At 41.0% G+C, this 25,777-nt stretch overlaps 1 protein-coding gene and 1 non-coding gene across 3 annotated transcripts in view; both read left to right on the top strand.

Annotated features, from left to right (window-relative positions):
* The window catches only part of STX7 (syntaxin 7), a 60,763-nt gene that overhangs the window by 1,576 nt on the left and 33,410 nt on the right, over nt 1–25,777 (top strand). Inside the window, exon 2 of one of the 2 annotated variants that reach the window (XM_004011327.4) lies at nt 8,591–8,741. In XM_004011327.4, coding sequence (XP_004011376.1) covers nt 8,657–8,741 — 85 coding nt within the window. In that variant the 5' untranslated portion in view covers nt 8,591–8,656. Of the gene's footprint in view, nt 1–8,590; nt 18,728–25,777 lie in introns of both variants that reach the window. The other variant, XM_042253481.2, reaches the window with a different exon arrangement.
* Nucleotides 22,642–22,751, top strand: LOC114116277 (U6 spliceosomal RNA). The gene has a single exon (XR_003590261.1). It is a non-coding gene; the product is annotated as a U6 spliceosomal RNA (small nuclear RNA).

The raw sequence follows: 25,777 nt of genomic DNA, 5'->3' as shown, positions 1-25,777 counted from the left end.
ATGGTTAAATGCTGTGCTGTTCAGTGATACTGGAGGTGAACGTTTCTTCTGGGGTTGTCCTGATCACCGCCCCCACGCCCTCAGGGCAGAGACTTATAGCAGTGTTAAACTGTGTGCTGTGATGTGGACAGGGCTCTGCTTGGCAGGCTGCTTTGAGAAGTTTGTCCCAGACTTTTGACTGGTTAAGAATTAAACTCTAGTTCAGATTTTCTGAAGGAGTTAACATGATGATACCATGTTAACTCAGTAACATCTACATTTTTCTTCAGATATCTTACTTCTGCTGTTCCTGATCTTGAAATCAGTCTGAATTTTGATTATGATCTTAAACTTTAGCCAGGGGCTGCTGGTTAAAAAATAAATCGTATAGAACACCTGCAGTAAGTCTGAGTAAAGTTTGCTGTAATTCCATTTAATTTGAAAGCTTAGTGTGTGAAAGGGTAAAAAATAGTTCTTGGTATTGTGGACCAAACTGAGATAGTATGATAATTTAACGGATGGAGGAGGTGAGCTAACAAGTGCAGTTAATGCAACTGATGTTGACAGTGCTCATGCTTGTAGTAGTGATCACCCTGACATCTCTGGATCATCTTCTGTGGCCCCAGCACTTGTGAATTCCACAAGACTGGCAGACTTGTCTCTCTCATCTCTATATTCCGGAGGTAGGAATAGATAATAAATGATGTACTGACTAGATCATTTTAAATGATGATTAGCACTGTGATGCAGTAGGTTAAATCAGCAGAGTGGCAGAATGGTGACTCTGCACTTCAGATCAGAGTGACCATAGAATACTTCTCCAGCCATGTGACGTGACTTTCGGGGGGGAAAAAAGAGCAAGTCACCGAGGGAGGGTGCGGGGGTCATGGGACGAGCTCTCCAGGGAGAGGAAATAGCATGGAGCAGTGGCCCAAGTCAGCGATAAGTCTGGGACATCCTGGATCTGAAAGAAAGACCTCGAGTTCACTGTCTTAGCAGTGGTTATATTAACCCTCAGCCTGGGCGTGTGTTCTTAGGAAATAGGTACATTTGTTTTACAAATATTTATTAAGCACTTATTATATATTCAGATACTGAAAGTAGAGCAGTCTACGCAATAGACCAAAAAAAAAAAACCACCACCAAAAACAAACAAAATAAACCTGCCCTTCTGGGAGCTCTTTTTTGGAGCACAAGTTGGAGGGAAGTACTGCTGATCCTCACCGTTAAGAAAGTGAAACTGACTATAAACTATTTCTATTGCTTTATCCGCACTGAATTTATAGAGCATGACCTTTATGTTAATTGGAATTTTAAGGATTCTGTACTGTGTCCATTAGTAACTAGGAGTAATGTTTGATGCTCAAGATTCCTTTTTAAAAATCCCCTTTGTTCTTTTATTTATGCTCTTTAGAAACAGTCTTAAGATTCTCAGTACAAGTATTGCACTGTGATCCTCTCTTCCCATCTTTCCCTTTGTAATGTTTATATATCCTCATAGAATGCTATTTTTTGAGATGTTTGGTGAACACTGTTCAATAGAACTTTGCTGAAATGGAAATGTTCCATCCGTGAGCTGTCCAAGCCAGTGGCCACACAGGTATGAACACTTGATAGTGCAAGTTTAGATAATGAGGTATAGTTACTCTGAGTCATAAAACTAGGAATTCTGAATGGCCTTTCAGAAATATACAGCGTGAGTGTTTTGGTGCATTTTAGCTCTGGGCTACGTGCTGGATGGAGAGTGACATGCAAAGCAGACATCAGAATAACTTGGTTGATGTAACCTGTGTGCAAAGATCATACACTTTTAAATCAGTTTATAGTTAGCTGTGTATCTGTTTCTGTGTATTTTACAGTATAATTGGTTGTTTGGATCCTTTATTTCTCATAGCTCATCATCAGGAGAGCCAATCACTGTTGTTTTTTAGGTATCACTATGAGCAGAATAAGAGAAGATGAGGAAGCTATGCAGCCGTGTTACCTTGATTCATCATGAAGTCACTCCAGGCCTATTTCCCCATCTTCCTTGAGTTTAGCCAGATTTCATACAGGGTCTGCAGAAAGCTGGTAAATTTGGTGTTTCTGAATTGAGTGGGCTCACCTGTCCTTAATTTTGTTGTACAGGGCAACAACAACATGGTTTTGTGTTTTAAAAATATAGTAGGCTTTAAGATTTAGTTTCAATTTTTAGTTCTTTTCTTACATTAAGTGTGTTGCTTATTCTCATTGTACCTCAATTTCTTTGTGTAAAAAAATCATAATTATTATTGTACCTATCTCCGTAGGCTTGGTGGAAGAATCAACTGAGAAAATAAACATGGAAGTTGTAAACACAATGCTTAGGAAATAATGTTAGTGATAATCTTGTTGAGTTTTTGTTTCCCTTCCATCAATCACAGTTTCTTTTCATTCTTAGCTCAGCACTGAGCCAAGAGACTCACCACCGCACCCTTCCTCTAAGGAAATGCCAACCAATCCAACAGTGGCAGCCCTTTTGGGTGAATGACGCTTAGTTGTCTCACCAGCAGGAACTTCCTCAAATGTAGGCTCTTGAGTAAAGGGATGAGGGACACCGGTAGTTTGTAGCTATTTGGTTGATTCTCTGAAGAGCAGAAAAGGAGACCATAAAAGAAAACAGTGGGGAGGCTTATCCTAGGCTTGTTGAGTCTTGAGGGTTAAGGTTAATACTACAATATGAAGCGGCAGTCCATGGGACTCAGTGATCACACTCCCCACTCCGGGGGAGAAAGCGGGCCTCAGCTACTCCTGTGGTCAGGTGGTCCTGAGGCAGGGAAGGTGGTTGATGTTGCTCCTGCAGATGCAAGAGCGGAGCTTTCCTTTCTTCTGTGTAGAGTAGGAAAGCTCTTGGTCCCTGGATATGCATTATCTCATTTGGATCCTGGCTGCAGGCCCAAATGTTAAGTGTCTTCCTCAAAGTAGAGATTTCTCATTTTTGCCAGTTCCACTGGCAGCTGAAAAGGCAGTTGGTGAGTTCCTGCAGCTTCAGAGACATAAAGACACTACAGAGAATGAAGAGTGTGACTTGGAGATAGGGATGTGAGACTCATTTGTGTGTGTGTGGACGGAAGAGCACCCCCAAGAGAGTACATAAAGAAGAAAGAGGAACACGTCCTCATCTAGTGTGTTTGTGTAGGCAGTGAGCCTTAGTTGATAGAGGGAAAGGAGAAAGAAAGGTATCAGTGAGCCAGGAGGATGTTGCCCCTGTCTGTACAGTAAAATATTATTTGGCAGTGAACAGGAAGGGAGAACGCAATGGCAACCCACTCCAGTGTTCTTGCCTGGAGATTCCCAGGGACAGGGAAGCCTGGTGGGCTGCCGTCTGTGGGGTAGCACAGAATCCAACACAACGGAAGCAACTTAGCAGCAGCAGCAGCAGTGAACAGGAAGGAAGAATCGATACATGCTGCAACATGAATGGGCCTTGAAAACGTGCTGAGAAAAAGAAATCAGTCACAAAAAGAACACATTGTATGGTTCCTTTAATATGAAATGTACAGAACTGGCAAGCCTATAAAGACATAAAATAGATGAGTGGTGGCCTGCAGCTTAGGAGCTTATTGAGAAATGGGGAGTCACTGTTAATGGGTATCAGCTTTATTTGGAGAGTAAGGAAACGTTCTAGCAGTGACGTCGTGGTTGCACAACTTTTTATTATGAGTATTTAAAAACACCATTGGATAGTGCACTTTAAATGGGTGAGTGTATGCTGTGTGCATTGTATCTGAGTAAAGCTGTTGTGCTCAATTTCCAGCTCTTTGGACTGCAGCCCACCAGTCTCCTCTGTTCATGGGGTTATTCAGGCAGCAATACTGGAGTGGGTTACCATTTCCTTCTCCAGGTGATCTTCCTGACCCAGGGATTAAACCTGTGTCTCCTGTGTCTCTTGCATTGGCAGGCAGAATCTTTACCCACTGAGCCATCAGGGAAGCCCTTCTCAACCCCCAAGCTCTTACTGGGGGAAAAAAGATGCAAAATTGAGAGATCTAGTTGGTGTTTTGTAGGCAGCTTGGGATAGTATTGATCTCGTTGAATCCCAGGTCCAGTGTAGTTTGGGTCCTCAGCTCTTCAGGTGGCTGCAAGCCCAAGTCCAAGGCTACCTGGGAGTAATCTTATTCCTGCTGCCCTGCTGCAGTGGTTCTACTGTTTGAGTAGAAGTTTGATTCATCCTTTTATGAAATTGGTTTTGGGTCTCTGACAATTACTTAGTGAAGTCCAAAGGGCTCAGAATAGATGAACTGGACCTGCCAATCAGGGAGAGAGAATGGACAGCATCGAAAACTTCCCAGGGATTCCAGGGTGGCCTCGAGACAGCAGAGCACAGGCATGGCCCCAGTACTGTTTTTTTCTGCCTCAGCCATTCCACTGTCGTACTTGTTACCAGCACCAACAATTAGATCAAAGACACATATTTCCTTGTGGTCTCTTCCCCCTGATTACCAGAAATCTCCAGTGAGTTCTTCTTGCAACATATTCAAACCAAACCTAGCATCCAGAGCCCACCCTCTTCTGTGACATCTGTTTTATGGGGCAGCAGGGACTGTTAGAACCAGAACCCTGGAATTGAATTCCACCTCTGCCTAGTGGGTCATTTGGGGTACCTTTCCAGTTACTTAATCTTCATATGCCACAATTTGCTGATTGTGGCACCCCACTCCAGTACTCTTGCCTGGAAAATCCCATGGATGGAGGAGCCTGATAGACTGCAGTCCACAGGATCACGAAGAGTCGGACACGACTGAGCGACTTCACTTTCACTTTTCACTTTCATGGAGAAGGAAATGGTAACCCACTCCAGTGTTCTTGCCTGGAGAGTCCCAGGGATGGGGGAGCCTGGTGGGCTGCCGTCTATGGGGTCGCACAGAGTCGGACACGACTGAAGCAACTTAACAGCAGCAGAAAGCCAGGTTTATTTGCCACTACCTACTTTAAAGGGGAGAACTTGAAAATTAAATTAGACTGTCTATGTGAGACGCTTTTCATTTCACAGATGTGCAGTAAATGTTAGGCCATTGCACCTTTTCGTTCTCTGTGTCATCTCCTGCTTACCCAACCATGAGGCATCAGATCCAGGATTGACCATAGATTTCCCCTTCCTTTGGTAACTGACACACTGCCTTCATACTGTCCACGTGGACTGGGTCTGTCTGCCTCAGCTTCATGTCTTTGCCTTTTTTGTTTTTCATATATTCATACTCAGGTATCCAAGTCTTACACCTGAGTTTCATAAATTCTTTTTAGAGAAGAGTGATAGTCATGTTTCCTTTTCCCCATCCCTGTCACTTTTGCCTGGCACATGACTTTCTACTGATCCAACCCACCCACCAGCAGAGATGGGATTCAGTTCCAGGATTCTCGTTCTAAAGCTACCCATCCTTGCTGCCCCCTAAAACTAATGTCACAGAAGAGGGCAGGCTGGTATTGCTTTTATTGTTTTATATTATTACCTTTGTCATTCTTGTAAATGGAAGACTTGATTTGAGCATTCTTTGGCATTGCCTTTCTTTGGGATTGGAATAAAAACTGACCTTTTCCAGTCCTGTGGCCACTGCTGAGTTTTCCAAATTTGCTGGCATATTGAGTGCAGCACTTTCACAGCATCATCTTTTAGGATTTGCAATAGCTCAACTGGAATTCTATCACCTCCACTAGCTTTGTTTGTAGTGATGCTTTCTAAGGCCCACTTGACTTCGCATTCCAGGATGTCTGGCTCTAGGTGAGTGATCACACCATCGTGATTATCTTGGTCATGAAGATCTTTTTGTATAGTTCTTCTGTGTATTCTTACCATCTTCATTCCAATCCCAAAGAAAGGCAATGCCAAAGAATGCTCAAACTACCGCACAATTGCACTCATCTCACATGCTTGTCCTGGAGAAGGGATAGGCTACTCACTCCAATATTCTGGTCTGGAGAATTCCATGGACTGTATAGTCTATGGGATCCCAAAGAGTCTGACATGACTGAGTGACTTTCACTTCACTCACACACTAGTAAAGTAATGCTCAAAATTCTCCAAGCCAGGCTTCAACAGTACATGAACCGTGAACTTCCATATGTTCAAGCTGGTTTTAGAAAAGGCAGAGGAACCAGAGATCAAATTGCCAACATCTGCTGGATCATCGAAAAAGCAAGAGAATTCCAGAAAAACATCTACTTCTGCTTTATTGACTATGCCAAAGCCTTTGACTGTGTGATCACAACAAAATGTGGAAAATTGTGAAAGAGATGGGAATACCAGACCACCTGACCTGCCTCTTGAGAAACCTGTATGCAGGTCAGAAAGCAACAGCTAGAACTGCGCATGGAACAACAGACTGGTTCCAAATAGGAAAAGGAGTACATCAAGGCTGTATATTGTCACCCTGCTTATTTAACTTCTATGCAAAATACATCATGAGAAATGCTGGGCTGGATGAAGCACAAGCTGGAATCAAGATTGCTGAGAGAAATATCAATAACCTCAGATATGCAGATGATACCACCCTTATGGCAGAAAGTGAAGAGGAACTAAAAGCCTCTTGATGAAAGTGAAAGTGGAGAGTGAAGAAGTTGGCTTAAAGCTCAACATTCAGAAAACAAAGATCATGGCATCCGGTCCCATCAGTTTATGGGAAATAGATGAAGAAACAGTGGAAACAGTGTCAGACCTTAATTTTTGGGGGCTCCAAAATCAATGCAGATGGTGATTGCAGCCATGAAATTAAAAGACGCTTACTCCTTGGAAGGACAGTTATGACCAACCTAGATAGCATATTGAAAAGCAGAGACATTACTTTGCCAACAAAGTTCCATCTAGTCAAGGCTATGGTTTTCCCAGTAGTCATGTATGCATATGAGAGTTGGACTTTAAAGAAAGCTGAGCACCAAAGAATTGATGCTTTTGAACTATGGTGTTGGAGAGGACTCTTGAGAGTCCCTTGGACTGCAAGGAGATCCAACCAGTCCATTCTAAAGGAAATCAGAAACTCCAATATTTTGGCCACCTGATGTGAAGAACTGACTCATTTGAAAAGACCCTGATGCTGGGAAAGATTGAAGGTGAGAAGAGAAGGGGACGACAGAGGATGAGATGGTTGGATGGCATCACCATCTCAGCAGACATGAGTTTGAGTAAACTCCAGGAGTTGGTGATGGACAGGGAGGCCTGGCCTGCTGCCAACCATGGGGTCCAAAGAGTCGAACACGACTGAGCGACTGAACTGAACTGATTCGAGCAGATGCTTTCTCTTGATTGTTTTGTTTGCTTGTTCACAGCTCCCCAGGGCCTAATGGGGTGTTGGGTGTGTAGCAGATTCAGTTAGAATGCTGACTGCCCAAGCCTTTACAGTGTTCCGAGCACACTCAGTGAAAAGATAGTAGAGGAGTAGCTGAAATTCTTTGCTGTGCACAGTTCTGTCCACAGGGACACTCCTTTTTATCCTTTTTCCTTAACTATGACTGATGTGTGGTATGAATTGAAGAACAGATCTTCGTTTTATTCTCTTTCTGTGGCAGCTGCACCACTTAGCTTCCTGTTCTAAGATACTGGCTTCCACAGCAGAATTCTCCTTCCTCTGTCAGGGGAGTGTGCTTGTGATGGGCCTTTTACTGGGTATTTCCTTTTTTCTTAGCTTGTTGGCTCTGCTCTTTCAAATTGAACCTTTTTTCCCATTAAAATTAGAGACCCATTAGTGAGCTGTTCCTGTATTAAGTTAAATGAGAGAAAATGAAATTTCTGGGGAAAGCCTGAAATCTCTGTGCCATATAATTCATAATTGAATGCCTTTTCTCTGCCAGGAATTATTTTATATGTTGGAGAAAGAAAGATAGATAGTATGTGGACCCTGGCCTATAGTTGCTCACAGTTTAATTAAGGAGAAAATATACAAATGGTTAAAAGGATACACAGAAAAGGCACTTATGGTTTTTCTGGTGGTCATGTATGGATGTGAGAGTTGGACTGTGAAGAAGGCTGAGTGCCGAAGAATTGATGCTTTTGAACTGTGGTGTTGGAGAAGACTCATGAGAGTCCCTTGGACTGCAAGGAGATCCAACCAGTCCATTCTGAAGGAGATCAACCCTGGGATTTCTTTGGAAGGAATGATGCTAAAGCTGAAACTCCAGTACTTTGGCCACCTCATGAGAAGAGCTGATTCATTGGAAAAGACTCTGATGCTGGGAGGGATTGGGGGCAGGCAGAGAAGGGGACAACAGAGGATGAGATGGCTGGATGGCATCACTGACTCGATGGACGTGAGTCTGAGTGAACTCCAGGAATTGGTGATGGGCAGGGAGGACTGGCGTGCTGTGATTCATGGGGTCGCAAAGAGTCGGACACTACTGAGCGACTGAACTGAACTGAATTGAAATCATCCTTTGCGAGATCAAAGATGTTTCCAAAGGGAATGGATAATTTGAACCTTATTTTCTTTAACATTTTTAATTCAGTTCTACCCTATAAAGTCCATTTTTAAAAATATCAACATGTGAGTTTTACTCTTTGACAGGTTCCTTTGGTAAATTTCAACCCTGTTAGGTTCATCAAATTTGTAAAATCTAAGGAGTAACTTTAAAATAGGTATAATTATGTGACTTTTATGTTATTTAGGTAACTGCTGAGAAAACTGCACTGCTCACCAACAGCTGATGAAATTAGTGAACAAGCAAATCAACCATGTCTTACACTCCAGGCGTTGGTGGTGACCCCGCCCAGTTGGCCCAGCGTATCTCTTCCAACATCCAGAAGATCACACAATGCTGTGAGTTGAGTTTTAAATTGACTTTACTGTTTGTTTTCAGTTCTTCATGGGAACTTGGTGGAGATTCAGAAATGGACAACCAGTGTTCCTCCAAGAAGAGATTTTAAAAGGCTAGACCTCTTTAGAATGAATGTAAGAAATAATTATGTTAGAAGAGATAACACTTAACTGCATTTTTCTGTAGTGTGTTAGGCAGTTAATAAATGTTCATTAATGAAAGGTTAACAAACGTAGATACCAAGGTTTGCTTTAAAACTATGTGATTCTAGATGCGATCTAATGAAATCTCATAGCTTTGGAACTTGGAAGCACTTTCAAGTTTTAGGAACTTTTGTTTATTAAAAATAAAATCTGACTGGATATGATTTAGGTTAATTTTGTCAGGGTAAATGTGTAGTACATTATTAAAGACAAGGATGAACTAAAGTAGGGGTATTGTTCTCTCCTGAGGCAGATGTAGAAGATAACCATCTCGACTCCCCACAAATTATCTTTTGCTGTACTTGTCAAAGTCAGAATACTAGAAAACTAGTTTAATGTGGCATGTTGTTAGGAATTATTACTCCTCAGAGTATATATAATAAGAATTTTTTTTAAAAAAATCACAGATCTGAGCTATAGGTTTATTTGACTTTTTGTTTCTGAATCACAGCTAATCCTATACCTGGATTATTCTAGTCATTTTGCTAGCAGTATTTTGGTCATCCGGACTTACCTAAACTTTTAGGATATGTTAATCTACATAGTTTTATTTTTCAGCCTACTTCATTAAGGCTACTCTGCCAGAGTGCTGACACACTGGAACATCTGAAATGTTTTCAGATGACCAACTGTGTTTCTGTAATCATTAACTTCCCAACAGTTATTACTCTACCTGAAAGATTGAAGTGAGATATCCGTGTGTTTTGGAGTCAAAGGGAGTAAATTAGATTACAGATGATCCTAAAAAAGTGCTGTTACGCTCAGCAGTGTAAGGTAACTCATATTCTGATTTGGGGTAACTCTAGTTTTCTTTGGCTGTTCTTGGAGGAGCAAGGAAGGGAATAGCGTGGAGGTCCCGCCTTATCCCCTGCAGAGTCCATAGGATTGGTGCACTGAGGGTTGTTCCAGTTTGTCTGGAGGCACCAGTGTTGGCTCCACCTTGCTCTTCTGGCTTCAGATCTGTTCTCGTAGTTAACTAAAAGGGCCTCTCCTTTCTGTGGCTCCCTCACTGCTGATGAGAAATAACGCTAGTCTGCCTCAGGCTACCTGTGGGAAGATAAAGAGAGTTTGTAATTTTAATTTGCCTATGTGGAAAATCAGGACCTATATCCAAGAAAGGTGGCCAGGAGGTCTTTTTCCATAGGATAGGATTGGTATCTTACGTTGGGAAAGCTAAATGGCATCAGGAATTCTGGGAAGAAGATGGGAATGACTGTAGTGCCCAGAGATTACAGAAGCAGTGTGTACCTAGTGATATGAAGGATTCATGGATTGGAAATGGTGTGTGAGCTTGAACTGCAAGGAAGGTAGAGTTAACTTCAGTTTGGTTACGCTCCCTCAGAAAGAGATCAGTTCGCAAGGCCAGCCAGATGATATGAGGTAAATTGGACCAGAGTTGCATACTCATGGCTGGGTTGATAGCTAAATATGTGACTACATTGTGGTTTGGGGCAGTCTTGGAGGATGTGGGAGGGTGAAGAGAAGACCCAAAACTCTTGTTTTTAATAGCCTTGTGAAAGTGAAGTCACTCAGTCGTGTCCAACTCTTTGTGACCCCATGGACTGCAGCTCACCAGGCTCCTCCATCCATGGGATTTTCCAGGCAAGAGTACTGGAGTGGGTTGCCATTTCCTTTTCCAGGGGATCTTCCCGACCCAGGGATCGAACCCGGGTCTCCTGCATTGTAGGCAGACGCTTTTACCGTCTGAGCCACCAGGGAAGTCCCAATAGCCTTGTGAAGAGCCGTTAAAGAGACTGGGACTGTTCAACCCTGGGAAGGTACAGTCACCACCTTCAGATGTTTGAAGCACTGTCTTGTCTGAAACACAAGGAATATACTCTGCTTGATCATAGCATCCTCCACAGATGAACAGAGCCACGGTAGTCAGTCCTCAGTTTACGAAGGAATAAGGGCATTTGAACAATCATAATTGTTTAGAGATAGAATTGTCTACCTCAGAAGCAGTGCAATTCTGAGCAGCATATGGTGGTAAGATATTTCTCAGGTCTGTTACTCAGAGTTTTAGATACCTGAATAATGGTTCAGACTGAGTGACTTTAAAGTTTTGATTTTAAGTATTTATTCATTCAGCAAATAATTTATTGAGCATCATCTGCTTGCTTGTCACTGTTTAAGACCCTGGGTATCCAGCAGTAAACAAGACCCAGAAGGTCCTGTTCTGTAGTTTCCAGTATGAGGAGAAATGAATTTTTTTGTTTTTGTTTTTAATCAATGAGCAACTTAATTTCCCATGAAGAAAAAAAAAAATAATGAGAGTGATGTGAGAGCAGGTGATTAGGGAGAAGCTGCCTTAGGTTAGAGAATCCTCTGAATGCAGAAGAAGAGGGGCTGATAGTGAGAAGATACTGGGGAAGAGCAATTAGTTGGAAGCCACAGCTGGTAGTTTTAAAAAGCAGTCCAGAGCTTGAGGCGTTCAGAAAGCAGGAAAAAAAGAAAAATCCAGTGTGGCTGATGTACAGCACTTGAGGCAAGAGTGGCAAGAGGCAGAACTGGGAGAGGAGGCCAGTCAGGTCACCTAGAGCCTTGGAGGCCATGTGAGGCCTTGTGGAGCTTAGATTTCAGTCCAGGAGGCAGGGAAGAGACACAGTCAGATCTGCACTTTGAAAAGATTACTTTGGCTGCTGCTTAGAAAATAGACTTTGAGGAAATAGAAGGAGGACACCCTGGCTATGGCAGGGTTTTGAAGAGAGAGCTGTTGCCTTGCCCCAGAGTGGTAGCTGGGGAGCTGGCGAGAAGTGCTGGATGTACCCTGGAGGCACCGCCAGCAGGACTTGTAATGCTTGGGGTGGGGCGGGGGCGAGAGGGAGAGAGGACGTCTGGGTGATGCCATGGTTTTTGCATTGAGCAGCCAAGTGGATGGTGGTGAGTACGTACTAAGATGGAAAGAACGACGGTTCAGGAGATGTGGGAGAGTTTTGTTTTGGCCAAGTAAATTTTGAGGCATCTTTTAAGCATCCAAGTGGAGATGTCAAATGTCTAGTTTAGATATATGAGTTTGGAGACCAGAGTGGCATCAGAATACAAATGATATTTAAAACTATAAATCTAAAATAATCACATAGAAGGGAGTAGAATTCAGAGGGCTAGAGCTTAAAAAAAAATGTAGACGTTGGGAAAGCAGGGAGAAAACAGCATAGGCAGGGAAGGAACGACCATTAAGGTAAGAAGAAAATCAGTCTCTGCTGGGGTTCCAGAGATTAAAAAGAGTGTTTTAAGGATGGGTGAGGCATCATGTATCTAATGTTGCCAAGACACTGAATAAGATGAAAACAGAGAATTGAATCTGGCAAACTGGTGACTTTGAAAGAGTGAATCCCTGGATATATTACAGGGATGAAAAGCTGGTTCAGCCTCCGCAAATCAGACCATGTGATGCATACAATGCATTAACAAAGTGAAGGATAAAAATCATATGATCATTTCAGTAAATAGAGAAAAAATGTTTGACAGAATTTAACATCCATTTATGATAAAAACCTCTCAACAAAGATGGGTATGGAGGGAACTTACTTTAACATAGTAACATCCATAGTAACAAGCCTGCAGCTAACATCATACTCAGTGGTGAAAAACTAAAAGCTTTTCCTCCAAGATCAGGAACAAGCATAAGGATACCCATTATTGCCACTTTCATTCAAAAGTATTGGAAGTCCTGGACAGAGCATTAGGCAAGAAAAATAAATAGAAGGGATCCAAATTGGAAAGAAAGAAGTAAAACTCACTATTTGCAGATGACATTATATATATATATATATATATATATATATATATATATATATATATATATATATATAAAACCCTGAAGACTCCATCAAAAAACTAGTATAACTAATAAAATATAGAACTAATATAAACAAATTAGTGATGTTGCAGGTTACAAAATCAATACTCAAAATCTGTTGTGTTTCTATACACTAAAAACAAACTATCAGAAGGAGAGATTAAGAAAATCCCATTTACAATTGTATCAGAAAGGAATGAATTTAACCAGGGATATATATTGAAAAATACCAGACATTAAGAAAAGAAATTGAAAGAGACACATGTAAATGGAGAGCTATTCCATGCTTATGGATAAGAACAATTAATATTATGTCCATATTACCCACTGTAATCTACAAATTCAGTGTAATCCCTATCAAAATTACAATGGTATTTTTCATAAAGTAAACAATCTTAACATTTATATGGAATTGTAAAACATCCTGAATAACCAAAACAATCTTGGGGGGAAAAAAAAAAAAGCTGGAGTAATCACACTCTCTGATTTCAAACTATTACAGAGCTATAGCAATTAAAACAGTATGGTATTGGCATTGAAAACAGACACATAGGTCAATTAAAAAATATGGAAGGTCCAGAAATAAACCCATGTATATATTATCAATTAATTTACAATAAAGCCAAAAATATACAGTAGAAAAAAAGAGTCTCTTCAATAAATTGTGATGGGAAAACTGGAGAGACACATGGAAAAGAATGAAACAGGACTGCTGTGTTACACTAATACACAAAAATTAACTCAGAATGGTATAGACGTGAACATAAGGCCTGAACTATACAACTCCTAGAAGAAAACATAGGTGGTGAGCTCTTTCATATAGGTCTCAGCAATGATTTTTTAAATTTGACAACAAAAGTGAAACCTACAAAGGCAAACATAAGTGGGACTACGTCAAACTAAACCACATAGCAAAGGAAACCAAAAAGACAAGAAATAACAGGTGTTGGTGAGGATGTGGAGAAAAGGGAACCCTTATTCACTGTCAGTGGGAGTGTAAATTGGTGCAACCACTATGGAAAACTGTATTGGAGGTTCCTCAAAAAATGAAAAGTAAAATTACCACTGTGCTGTTGTGTTAGTCATTCAGTCATATCCAATTCTTTGCAACCCCATGGGCTGTAGCCTGCCAGGCTCCTCTGTCCATGGGATTCTCCAAGCAATAATATCGGAGTTGGTTGCCATTTCCTCCTCCACGAGATCTTCCCAACCCAGAGATCAAACCCCAGCCTCCTGTATTGCAGGCAGATTCTTTACCGTTCGATCCACCAGGGATTCCCATATGATCCAGCAGTTCTACATTTGGATTTTTATCCAAAGAAAACAGAAATGCTAGCTTGAAAGTATATCTCACTCCCATGTTCATTACAGCTTTATTTGCAGTAGCCAAGATATGGAAGCAACCTGTGTCCATTGATGGCTGAATGGATAAAGATGATGTGGTGGATAGATAGATATACACAGTGGAACATTATTCAGCCATTAAAAAACCCTGAAATCTTGCCATTTGTGACTGCATGGATAGACCTCAAGTGCACTGTATTAAGTCAGAGGAGGGGGCAATTACTATATGATCTTTCTTGCATGTGAAATAAAAATAAACAAAAACTCAAACCAAAAAACCCTTAAACTTCTGTATATGGAGAACAGATTGGTGAGATTGGTGGTTGTCAGGGGTGAGGGGTGGGAGAAATGAGTCAAGGGGGTCAAAAGGTAAATATATATATATATATATATATATATATTTTTTTTTTTTTTTTTTTAACTAAAAAGAAGACAGTTCACAGATTTGAAAAATTCAAAAAGAAGAAATCTGGTGTCCTATCCATGGTCCTTGTGTAGATGGAGAAAAAGGAGACTGAATGACTGACCTGTTCCACTTAAAGGGACTTCCCAACACCCTCTCACCTCTGCGTATATTACTGACCAGAATTTGGAGTTACATGGCTACTGCCAGGAAGGCTGAAAGCATCTTTTAGCTGGATTTCAGTGTGCTCACTAAAAATGGGGATTGCTCTACTTGAGAGAAAAGGGAGAAATCAATTATTTAGGAGACAACTAGTAGATTCTACCATAGAAATATAAAGATGATCAAAGAAAAGGTGCATTTTTTTCCCACTACACAAGGGAAATTCTGGTGAGAGTATACTTGTGAAAGAATTGTCTTTGAAGGTGAGAGGCTATGGAGAATGGACCACTGATAAGTGGTTTGCCTTTTTATCCACTGTACAGATGTGTTGCAAAGTGTGGTGTGGACTCGAAATTTGATGGGTAAAGATGGAAAGTTTCTGAGTTCTGAACAAAATAGGAGGTACAGGCATCAGATAGATAGTGGTAGAGAAAGCTGTTAGAAGTTTATGGAAAGAAGAGAAAGTAAACTACTTGAAGTTTTGACAGTTGAGAGAATGGGTGTACCAGGGAAGCAGAGGAATGTTGTCTTTTTTAAATTCCAAGATTAAATGTTTAAATGTTGGGAAGTTTAGATTTCGGTAGAGCAAATTACTGCTAAAAATCTAACCTACCATCAAGTGTGTGTTACTGATAAGGGCTCTGCAGAAATCACATGGAAGTGAAAGGGAGAAGTGTGAAATTTCACTTCACTTTTTTCCCCATCTGGTAATGCTAATAATACTGAATGTGACTGAATAAGATGATACTTTGCAGCCCATTTAGGTGCTTCTCTTCACACTCCATTTGCATCTTTTGAATTTGTGTCAGTAAAATTATCTAATTTTACAGAAGAAATCAAAAGAGAAGATGCTGTAAGTAAGGAAACATCCTCATATTTAGAATACATACATCTATTCAACTGAAGCTAAAGTCTCCCTGAGTATTGCAGTGGGAAAATTTATTTTCATATTAATTTTGATTAAGATCAATGAAAATGTGTAAAATACTAAATTGTGTGGTTTAATTTATACCAAAAAAAATACTGAGTTGTATGGTTTAATTTATACCAAAAATAGCAGTCAAAAGACTTAATTCTTGGAGGAACCCCAAAATAGCATTGAGTAAAGTTGGAATTTTATGAGTTTTCAAAACATTATTCTGGCAGTTCTGTTTTGCAAAATGTAGGATAGAGGAAACAAAATGTTTTTAAACTTAAGTGGGTTTTTTTTTCCTCCCTATTAAGCTACTTTTTGTTACAAATAATCTCTAGTCTTGTTGATTTGCTTTACTCATGATGTATTTAAACCACATTCAGTTCAGTTCAGTTCAGTTCAGTTGCCCAGTCGTGTCTGACTCTTTGCGACCCCGTGAATCGCAGCACACTAGGCCTCCCTGTCCATCACCAACTCCCGGAGTTCACTCAGACTCACGTCCATCGAATCAGTGATGCCATCCAGCCATCTCATCCTCTGTCGTCCCCTTCTCCTCCTGCCCCCAATCTCTCCCAGCACTAAAGTCTTTTCCAATGAGTCAACTCTTCGCATGAGGTGGCCAAAGTACTGGAGTTTCAGCTTTGGCATCATTCCTTCCAAAGAAATCCCAGGGTTGATCTCCTTCAGAATGGACTGGTTGGATCTCCTTGCAGTCCAAGGGACTCTCAAAAGTCTTCTCCAACACCACAGTTCAAAAGCATCAATTCTTCGGCACTCAGCCTTCTTCACAGTCCAACTCTCACATCCATACATGACTCCTGGAAAAACCATAGATGGACCTTAGTCAGCAAAGTAATATCTCTGCTTTTGAATATACTATCTAGGTTGCTCATAACTTTTCTTCCAATAAGTAAGCGTCTTTTAATTTCATGGCTGCAATCACCATCTGCAGTGATTACTATAATATAATTTATATTAAGCATAAAATATTTAAATATTCTAAATATGTAAATATAAAATATGTTAAAAATAAAATTATGTTAAAATAATATCACTTTCTAAGTATATGCAGTAAATAGATACAATAAACTAAAACTTTATTAGAGATTTCTCTGTGGAGCATTTAAAATGATTAAGAACCTGTTTTTATCCTAAGGGAGAAAGTGTTCTGTTGACAGAAAGTGTTCTGTGAGTCAGCAAGTTGTTTGTGCTCCATTTTGACAGTATGCTCTATTGCTGACCTTAACACGGAATTAAATCTTTCTTAGTGCAGTGTTCTAGGCAACCATTCCCAATAGACTGAAGTTGACGTACAAATAAAACTGATTGTTATCCAAAGACCAGAAGATCATAGTGCTTTAAAGACATGCTTAGATTTAGTTCTCAAACTTTAGATTTAGTTCCCAAGTTATTGTTTTAAACAGTACCATTTTCATTAGCAGTATGAGGAAAGGAGATATACACTCGTTTACCCTTTAACATCTGTATTTTATTTGAGACATCCTACGTGTGACATCCGGGACAAGGATAAGCAAGTCTCTGTGGGTTGAAAAGGCTTGAGCCTACTGTATGAGGTGAACCAGAAGAGGGTGTTTCACAGGGCCCCTTCATCCTGGTGCAAACACACACAATTCAGAGAAGGACTCAGGACACATGAACACACACAAAGAATGCATGTTTTTGAAAGAAACAGATAAATATATTGACATCCCATCACATAATTAAAGACTTTTTTTTAATTTTAAGAAATAGAAGTATTTTATACACACACACACACACACGTATATAGAGAGAGTTGTATAGAAATTATTAACTTATATGCAGAGTACGTCATGAGAAACACTGGGCTGGAAGAAGCACAATCTGGAATTAAGATTGCCAGGAGAAATATCAATAACCTCAGATATGCAGATGACAGCACCCTATGGCAGAAAGTGAAGAGGAACTAAAAGCCTCTTGATGAAAGTGAAAGAGGAGAGTGAAAATGTTGGCTAGAAGCTCAACATTCAGAAAACGAAGATCATGGCATCTGGTCCCATCTGCTGCTGCTACTGCTGCTAAGTCGGTTCAGTATGTCCGATTCTGTGCAACCCCATAGACGGCAGCCCGCCAGGCTCCCCTGTCCCTGGGATTCTCCAGGCAAGAATACTGGAGTGGATTGCCATTTCCTTCTCCAGTGCATGAAGGTGAAAGGTGAAAGTGAAGTCACTCAGTTGTGTCCGACTCTTAGCAACCCCATGGACTACAGCCCACCAGGCTCCTCCATCCATGGGATTTTCCAGGCAAGAGTACTGGAGTGGGGTGCCATTGCCTTCTCCGCTGGTCCCATCGCTTCATGGCAAATAGATGGGGAAACAGTGGAAACAGTGGCTGACTTAATTTTGGGGGGCTCCAAAATCACTGCAGATGGTAATTGCAGCCATGAAATTAAAAGACAGTTACTCCTTGGAAGGAAAGTTATGACTAACCTAGATAGCATATTGAAAAGCAGAGACATTACTTTGCCAACAAAGATCTGTCTAGTCAAGGCTATGGTTTTTCCTGTGGTCATGTATGGATTTGAGAGTTGGACCGTGAAGAAGGCTGAGCACTGAAGAATTGATGCTTTTGAACTGTGTTGTTGGAGAAGACTCTTGAGAGTCCCTTGGACTGCAAGGAGATCCAACCAGTCCATCCTAAAGGAGACCAGTCCTGGGTGTTCATTGGAAGGACTGATGCTGAGGCTGAAACTCCAATATTTTGGCTGCCTCATGCAAAGAGTTGACTCATTGGAAAAGACTCTGATGCTGAGAGGGATTGGGGGCAGGAGGAGAAGGGGATGACAGAGGATGAGATGGCTGGATGGCATCACTGACTCGATGCACATGAGTTTGGGTGAACTCTGGGAGTTGGTGATGGACAGGGAGGCCTGGCATACTGTGATTCATGGGGTCGCAAAGAGTCGGACACGACTGAGGAACTGAGCTGAACTGTATAGAAATTATTAGTGTAGCTCAGTGAATTATGTTACAATACCACACGTCAGGAAGTAGAACATTGCCAGCCTCTTGTAGACCTTCTCATGCTTAGAGCCCATTCATACTGTCCAGAGATCACCCGCGTCCTGACTTCTAATGTCACCGATTAACCTTCCTGTTCTCAACTTTATCTAATGGAATCAGGTAATTTATGTTAAATGCCTTTCTCCCATTAGGTTTGTGCACTTTCTAAGTATTGTTGCATCTGTGTTGTTGCAGGTAGCTGTCAGTCCTAGGTTTTCATTAGTGTGTTCAGACACATCTAGTTTTTCTTTCTACTGTTGCTGGACGTTTGGAGTGTTTCTGTGTTTTTACTTTGTTTGGTTTTGTTTTTTCCTTTTATGAACAATGCTGAGTGAGCACTCTTGTACATTGTTTTGTTTCATGTGTGTGTCTGGAAATTGGGTTGCAGTGTTGTAGGATAATGTGTATGTTCAACTGTAGTAGATAGGGCAAACCAGTTACCCAAGTAGTGGCCCCACCAGCCACTGTATCAGTTTATGTTGCTCCAGATTCTTGCCAATATTTGACATCTGCAGTCTTTTAAATTTTACCCATTTTAGCCGCGGTTGTGTCCCATTGTGATTTATATTGCAGTTCCCTGATTAGAACCAGACTTTTCAGAATTTTGCTGAGTGGGGAAAATCAGTGAGACAATAAAAAAGTTTCTAATTAGGCAAGCTCTGTGTGCGTGCATGCACATTTCCTGAAATCAGATCCAGAGAGCAGTGTGACCTGAGTAAGCTGTCTAGTCTTCCAGGGCATGATTTTCTTATATATTTTTTCTGTGGGCTGGATTATGGTCTGTTCTAACTTTAAGAGGCTATAATTTTAACCAAGAGAAATTGGTTAAACCAAGTAAAAAAATAAAAGTCCTGAGAGCTCTTCTGACATATGTGAGATTATTCTCTTTGGTATTAAGAAACCAGTTGCCATATCTGGACCCTTCATGCATGCTTTTAAATTCCCATAATGGAAACAGTCATCCATAAGTTACAAGTAGAATTCCACTGAGAGCTATGTATTATTTGTAAATATTAAGAGGTGGGAGAATTGCAGTTACAAGGGATTCTGGGGTGAATCACGTCAGAATTAACTAAGTTATGAGTTGAAGGAAATTGATAGAAATAACCACAGCTGACCACGAAACACATTCATTGAGGTAAAAGTTTACCATACGTATATATTACAGTAAGTCTTACCAGTGCTAATAAGAATTCTGGCATTCGAGTATTGGTTTAAAGGATAATCTAGAAGAGGAAGCTGGAGAGTGGATAAAGCTTGCCTTTGGAAAATGAACAAAAAAAAGATCCATTGGTATCTTTATAAAATATGAATGTGTACATGTAGAAGTTTTCTTAGCAGAAAAAATATGTGTGGTATGTCATATGTGTTCCAGAAGACTTGAGAAGTCAGGACTTTGTAGGGGGGCCATAAAATGTGTGAACTGAAGCCCAAATTATAAAGGTTAAGGGAAGATGACTGAAAAAAGATTTGTGTTGAATCTTCATTATTTTTTTTTAATTATGTATCTCCTATAGATTAAAGCTGTTGATCCAACACAGGTTTGTTTAGATTTGAAGTAAATATTATTGGTTTCTCTGTTGTGATTTCTTTCCTTGTTTATTGAGAAGGATCAGTGCCTGGCTCTTATTCTCAGAAGGTCCTTAGGACTTTGAGATGAAACATAAAAATCTCTATAATGGTGTAAGCCCTTTTGTTTCTTTTACGAATGAATGCAGTTCTTTTAACTACAGTCTGGTGAAGGACACTCTTTTTGCACCTTAACACATGACTGCAGAAAAGGGAAGCTGGTATCATCAACTTCTCCTTTTTGGTTGCCAGAGCAGACTTTTCTTTAAAAAGGATCACCAGTCCTGAGAAGTTAATAAATTGACTGTAACAGTGTATTTCCCTAGGAAATGGAGCAGTTTCCTTCCTTTTCCTAGGGCGATTGGTTGGTGAGTGTTGGTGGAAGGGAAGGCAGTTTATAGAAGGAAATGAATAGAAAACATGTTCTCTCTCTCTCCCCCTCCCTCCCTCCTTTCCTTAAAATGCAGTATGTCATATCTACTTCTGATGTCACATGTCTGAAAATACCTGGTTGAATTTTTTTCCTCTTGAGGAGAGAAGCTTCAGTAGCTCTGAATTCACTGTTGTGATTTTCTTCGCCTACGGTGTTGACATGGAACAAAGGGAGGGGTAAAAATTCATCTTAATCCAAGGGAGTCTGAACAAATAGCAGCCACCCTTTCTTCTCTCTGATGATTTTGCCTACGTGACTGAACGCGAGTGTGGTTTACAACTGAATGTGAGTGAACGCTTTCTGTTTGTTTTAGGAACTAAAATTTATTTTATGAACTAAAATAAAGATACAGCTCCAGGGAGCTCTGTCCCTCACTGCCCGCGTAGGTAAACCATCTGTCCTGAATGTGAACATTCTTACCCTTGGTCCCAACCTCAGTCCCTAGTTCTGTGTAGTCTTTGCTCCCCGTTTGCAACCTAATGCACATCCTGTTGGTCCCACTTGCCAAATTTGTCCTTTCCCCTCTGCCTCTGCTGTCACCAGGCAGGGCCCAGCTCCTACTCTTTCTTCTCTGGGTGATAGCAGTCTCTGAATTATACCCCCGGCTCCCATTCCTGCTCCCCTGCAGTCTCTTCTCCATACTGTAGCCGAGGTGAAGGATGTCAGACCATGTCAGCCCGCCATGCACCACCATACCCTCCAAGTCTGATCCTGCCCTCACTCTCCAACTCCTGCCACTCTCCCCCTTTGTAGATTTCAACCACGTAGCTGCCTTACCCCTGACTGAACAGTTGAGCTCCTTCTTAACTCAGAGTAATTGCACTTGCTTTTCCTCTGCCTCAAACATTTTCTCAAATCTTCGCACAGTTGGCTCCTCCTTGGCATTCAGGTCTCAGCCCAAAGGTTCTGTCATTAGACACATCTTCCCTGACCTATCGTGAGCTTCCTCCACTCATTCTTTCTCATTAAACGGTTTTGTTTCTGTGATGCCTTTAATCAGTAAGTCTATTGTTCATTCACTCAGTCATGTCTGACTCTCTGCGACCCTGTGGACAGCAGCCTCCCAGGCCTCCCTGTCCATCACCAACTCCTGGAGCTTACTCAGACTCATGTCCATTGAGTCAGTGATGCCATCCAACCATCTCATCCTCTGTCATCCCCTTCTCCTCCTGCCTTCAATCTTTCCCAGCATCAGGGTCTTTTCCAATGAGTCAGCTCTTCGCATCAGGTGGCCAAAGTATTGGAGTTTCAGCTTCAGCATCAGTCCTTCCAATGAATATTCAGGACTGATCTCCTTTAGGATGGACTGGTTGGATCTCCTTGCAGTCCAAGGGACTCTCAAGAGTCTTCTTCAGCACCACAGTCTGAAAGCATCAGTTCTTTAGTGCTCAGCCATCTTTATGGTCCAACTCTCTTCTATTTGATTGGTATATTAAACTACTATAATTGTCCACTTATTTTCTGCATTCCCTACTAGGATGCCAGCTCCTAAAGAGAAAGGACTTCACATGCCCTGTTCATAGCTCTGTCTGTCCTATAAGAACAAATGAATAATCTCAAGTAGGTTACCCTTTAAGTATGCCTGGCATGTACTAGCCATTATAAATGTTTATTTCTTTTCTTACCTTTGACCTTATGGCAGGAATCTCTTCTCACTCATTTGGTAATGAGATGCTGGTTTGTGAATTCTTCTGTATTTCATCTTTATGATTTTTTTCTAGGTGCCAACATTTTTTCCTTTACTACGAGAGTCTCTAATCTCTTCTATGGCAGGGGATCATACTTTAATGCAGAATTATATCCCTCAAGAGCTTTGCATACAGAGGCTATTAAGAATCCATTGGATGACAAAGGATAGAACAGAAAGGCAAGAATAGAATACTTCAAAGAAGAGAATGTTATGATTTCAAGATGTGACCCTGGAGGGAAGGAACAGTTTGATAAGATGGGAAGCGCTGAGCAGTCCTGACTACAGTGCTACAATGTAAAATCAACTGAATGAGAACAAAACAAGGTTTATAAAGAAATCTTAGTGCTCACATTGGCAGCACATATATTAATACTAAAAATGGAATGATACAGAGATTAGCATGGCTCCTGTGCAAGGATGACATGGAAGGGAAAAAGCTATCTTAGAAATCTTAAAGGAAAGGCACAATACCTTTCTATGAGCCTGGTTCTGGGGCAGGGTAGGGGCTGGGGAACCAATGTTGAATGTGAATAGTGGAAAGGGAGAGGGGAATGAGAGGGTACAGAAATCACTCTGTGATGCATGGATTCATGCAGCATTTGGAAATACTAGGAACATTTCATCTAGAGGGGGATTGGATTGTTGCTTCAAATAGTTGAAGGGATGTCAAGAGGAACCAGAGCTCAAATTGCCAACATCCATTGGAAATCATGAAAACGCAAGAATTCCAGAAAAAAATCTACTTCTGCTTTATTACACCAAAGCCTTTGACTGTGTGGATCACAACAAACTATAGAAAATTCTTCAAGAGATGGGAATACCAGACCACCTGAACTGCCACCTGGGAAATCGATATGCAGGTCAGGAAGCAACGGTTAGAACTGGACATGGAACAACAGACTGGTTCCAAATCGGGAAAGGAGTACATCAAGGCTGTATATTATCACCCTGCTTATTTAACTTCTGTGCAGAGTACATCATGTGAAATGGCAGTCTGGATGAAGCACAAGCTAGAATCAAGATTGCCGGGACAAATATCAATCACCTCAGATATGCAGATGACACCACCCTTACAGCAGAAAGCAAAGAAGAACTAAAAAGCCTCTTTATGAAAGTGAAAGAGGAGAGTGAAAAAGTTGGCTTGAAACTCAATATTTAGAAAACTAAGATCATGGCATCTGGTCCCATCACTTCATGGGAAATAGATGGATAAAGCAATGGGCTTTATCTTTTTGGGCTCCAAAATCAGTGCAGATGGTGACTGCAGCCACGAAATTAAAAGATGCTTACTCCTTGGAAGAAAATCTATGACCAACCTATACAGTATATTAAAAAGTAGAGACGTTACTTTGCCAACAAAGGTCCATCTAGTCAAAGCTGCGGTTTTTCCAGTAGTCATGTATGGATGTGAGAGTTGGAGTATAAAGAAAGCTGAGCACCAAAGAATTGATGCTTTTGAACTGCGGTGTTGGAGAAGACTATTGAGAGTCCCTTGAACAGCACGGAGATCCAACTAGTCAATCCTAAAGGAAATCAATCCTGAATATTCATTGGAAGGACTGATGCTAAAGCTCCAATATTTTGGCCACCTGATGCGAAGAACTGACTCATTAGATGCTGGAAACAATTGAAGGTGGGAGGAGAAGGGGATGACAGAGGATGAGATGGTTGGATGGCATCACTGGACTCGATGGACATGAGTTTAAGCAAGCTCTGGGAGTTGGTGATGAACAGGGAAGCTTGGCATGCTGCCATCCATGGGGTCGCAACGAGTTGGACGAGACTGAGTGACTGAACTGAAGTGTCAAGTGGAAGAGGATCTCCTTTCTTTTTGTATGATATTAAAGAGAGTAATTAAGGGTTGAGTCGAAGGAATTGCAATGATTATGAGTGGTACTTGCAGCAAGTTTTCTGAGGTTGCTATGGACTGGTACAGGTTGCTCTTTCATCCAGGTGTTTGAGCGTACATCAAAGATTCTTGACAAGTATCTTAATTTATTCATTAATATATGTATTTTTTTTTACCTTCCCCTCTCGTAAGCTCTGTCAGGTTCCTTGTTATGGACTGAATTGTGTTCCCTTATTCATTTGTTGAAGTCCTAATCCACAGTGTGACTGAATTTGAAGATAGGGCCTTTGGAAAGGTGATTAAGGTTAAAATAGGTCATAAGGGTGGTGTCCTAATCCAGTGTGACCGGTGTCCGTATGAGAAGGGGAGAAACACCAGGGATGCCCAGGCACAGAGAAAAGGCCACATGAGGATATAGCATGAAGAAGGCCATGTGCAAGCCAAGAAGAAGCATCAGAAAAAGCCTGCCCCACTGGCACCTTGACCTTAGGCTTCCAGCCTCCATCCAGAACTGTGAGAAAATAAAATCCTGTTGTTTAAGCCGCCAGTCTATGGTATTTTGTTATGGAAGCCCTCACAAACTAAACACAGCCCTGCATTCCTTGGCGTGTGGCACTGGGGTTTAAAGTGACAGGAAACCCAGATAATGCTGAAGTTGGCTTTTGAATCCCAAGATTCTACACTTTGTTGTAATGTATTGTATTTCAAAAGTAATGTGGGTTTGTGTGGTTTAGGCAGGTATTGATACAGAATGAGAGAAGAGATATTTATATTAGCTTCTTTGATTTTTATGAAAAACTCAAGATTCTAAAAGATGTTTTCATTTACTGAATAGCACATTAGGAAGAGTAATTCATGGATAATATAGAAATACCTTTATTAAATAGTCCTTTGTTATAAGATTTCTTCTGTTTGAAGTGATTACTGATAATGACCATAATGATAAGCCAAGACTGACAGTGTGACATTAGTTGATTTTTCAGCTCTTATCTACCAAAATCCCTAACTCAGGCTTTTACTCTGGGTAGAACTAGACTTTTGAACATGTAAATAAATGGAACTTGGATACACAGATAAGAGAATGTTCTCATCCAGGCATCATTACACTAAGTATTTTCTCTATATAGAACTTGGAAGGATTCATTTGTAAAAACAGCATGAATGGTAAGTTCCCCCCAGTGTTAAACTTATAATCTTAGGATAAAGTCTTCATGAGCAGAGGTTTGGTAAGTGCTGTATGGCACAGTCATATACTAGAGGACGCACAGTGTTGGGCTCAACTAGAGTTTTGGATTTGTCGAATAGTTAAGATGAGGGAGGGACTCAAGGACACAAGCAGGGGAGTAGAAGATGATGATGTTTAGGCTGGCTGTGGAGTGCAAGTTGGGTCAGGAGGCCAGTGAACCAAGGGGGAGGGGGAGGTTGTGTGAGGGAAAGTGACAAAGAGGCAGGACCTAAGGGCTCTAGGTCCTGAGAGTTGTCAGAGGCTTGTTGGGATCAGGGTACCAGTCAGAGAGTGCTAGGCATACAGGAGGTGGTAATTTGTAAGTAGTGTCTATCAAACTAAGGTTATGGAACAGTTAACAGGTGTTGGTAATAAGAAGGCATTCGGTTAGCTCTTAGAGTGTG

Source organism: Ovis aries, chromosome 8 (assembly GCF_016772045.2).
Source record: "Ovis aries strain OAR_USU_Benz2616 breed Rambouillet chromosome 8, ARS-UI_Ramb_v3.0, whole genome shotgun sequence".
NCBI classification, from domain to species: domain Eukaryota; kingdom Metazoa; phylum Chordata; class Mammalia; order Artiodactyla; family Bovidae; genus Ovis; species Ovis aries.
This window is presented reverse-complemented; position numbering and strand designations above follow the sequence as displayed.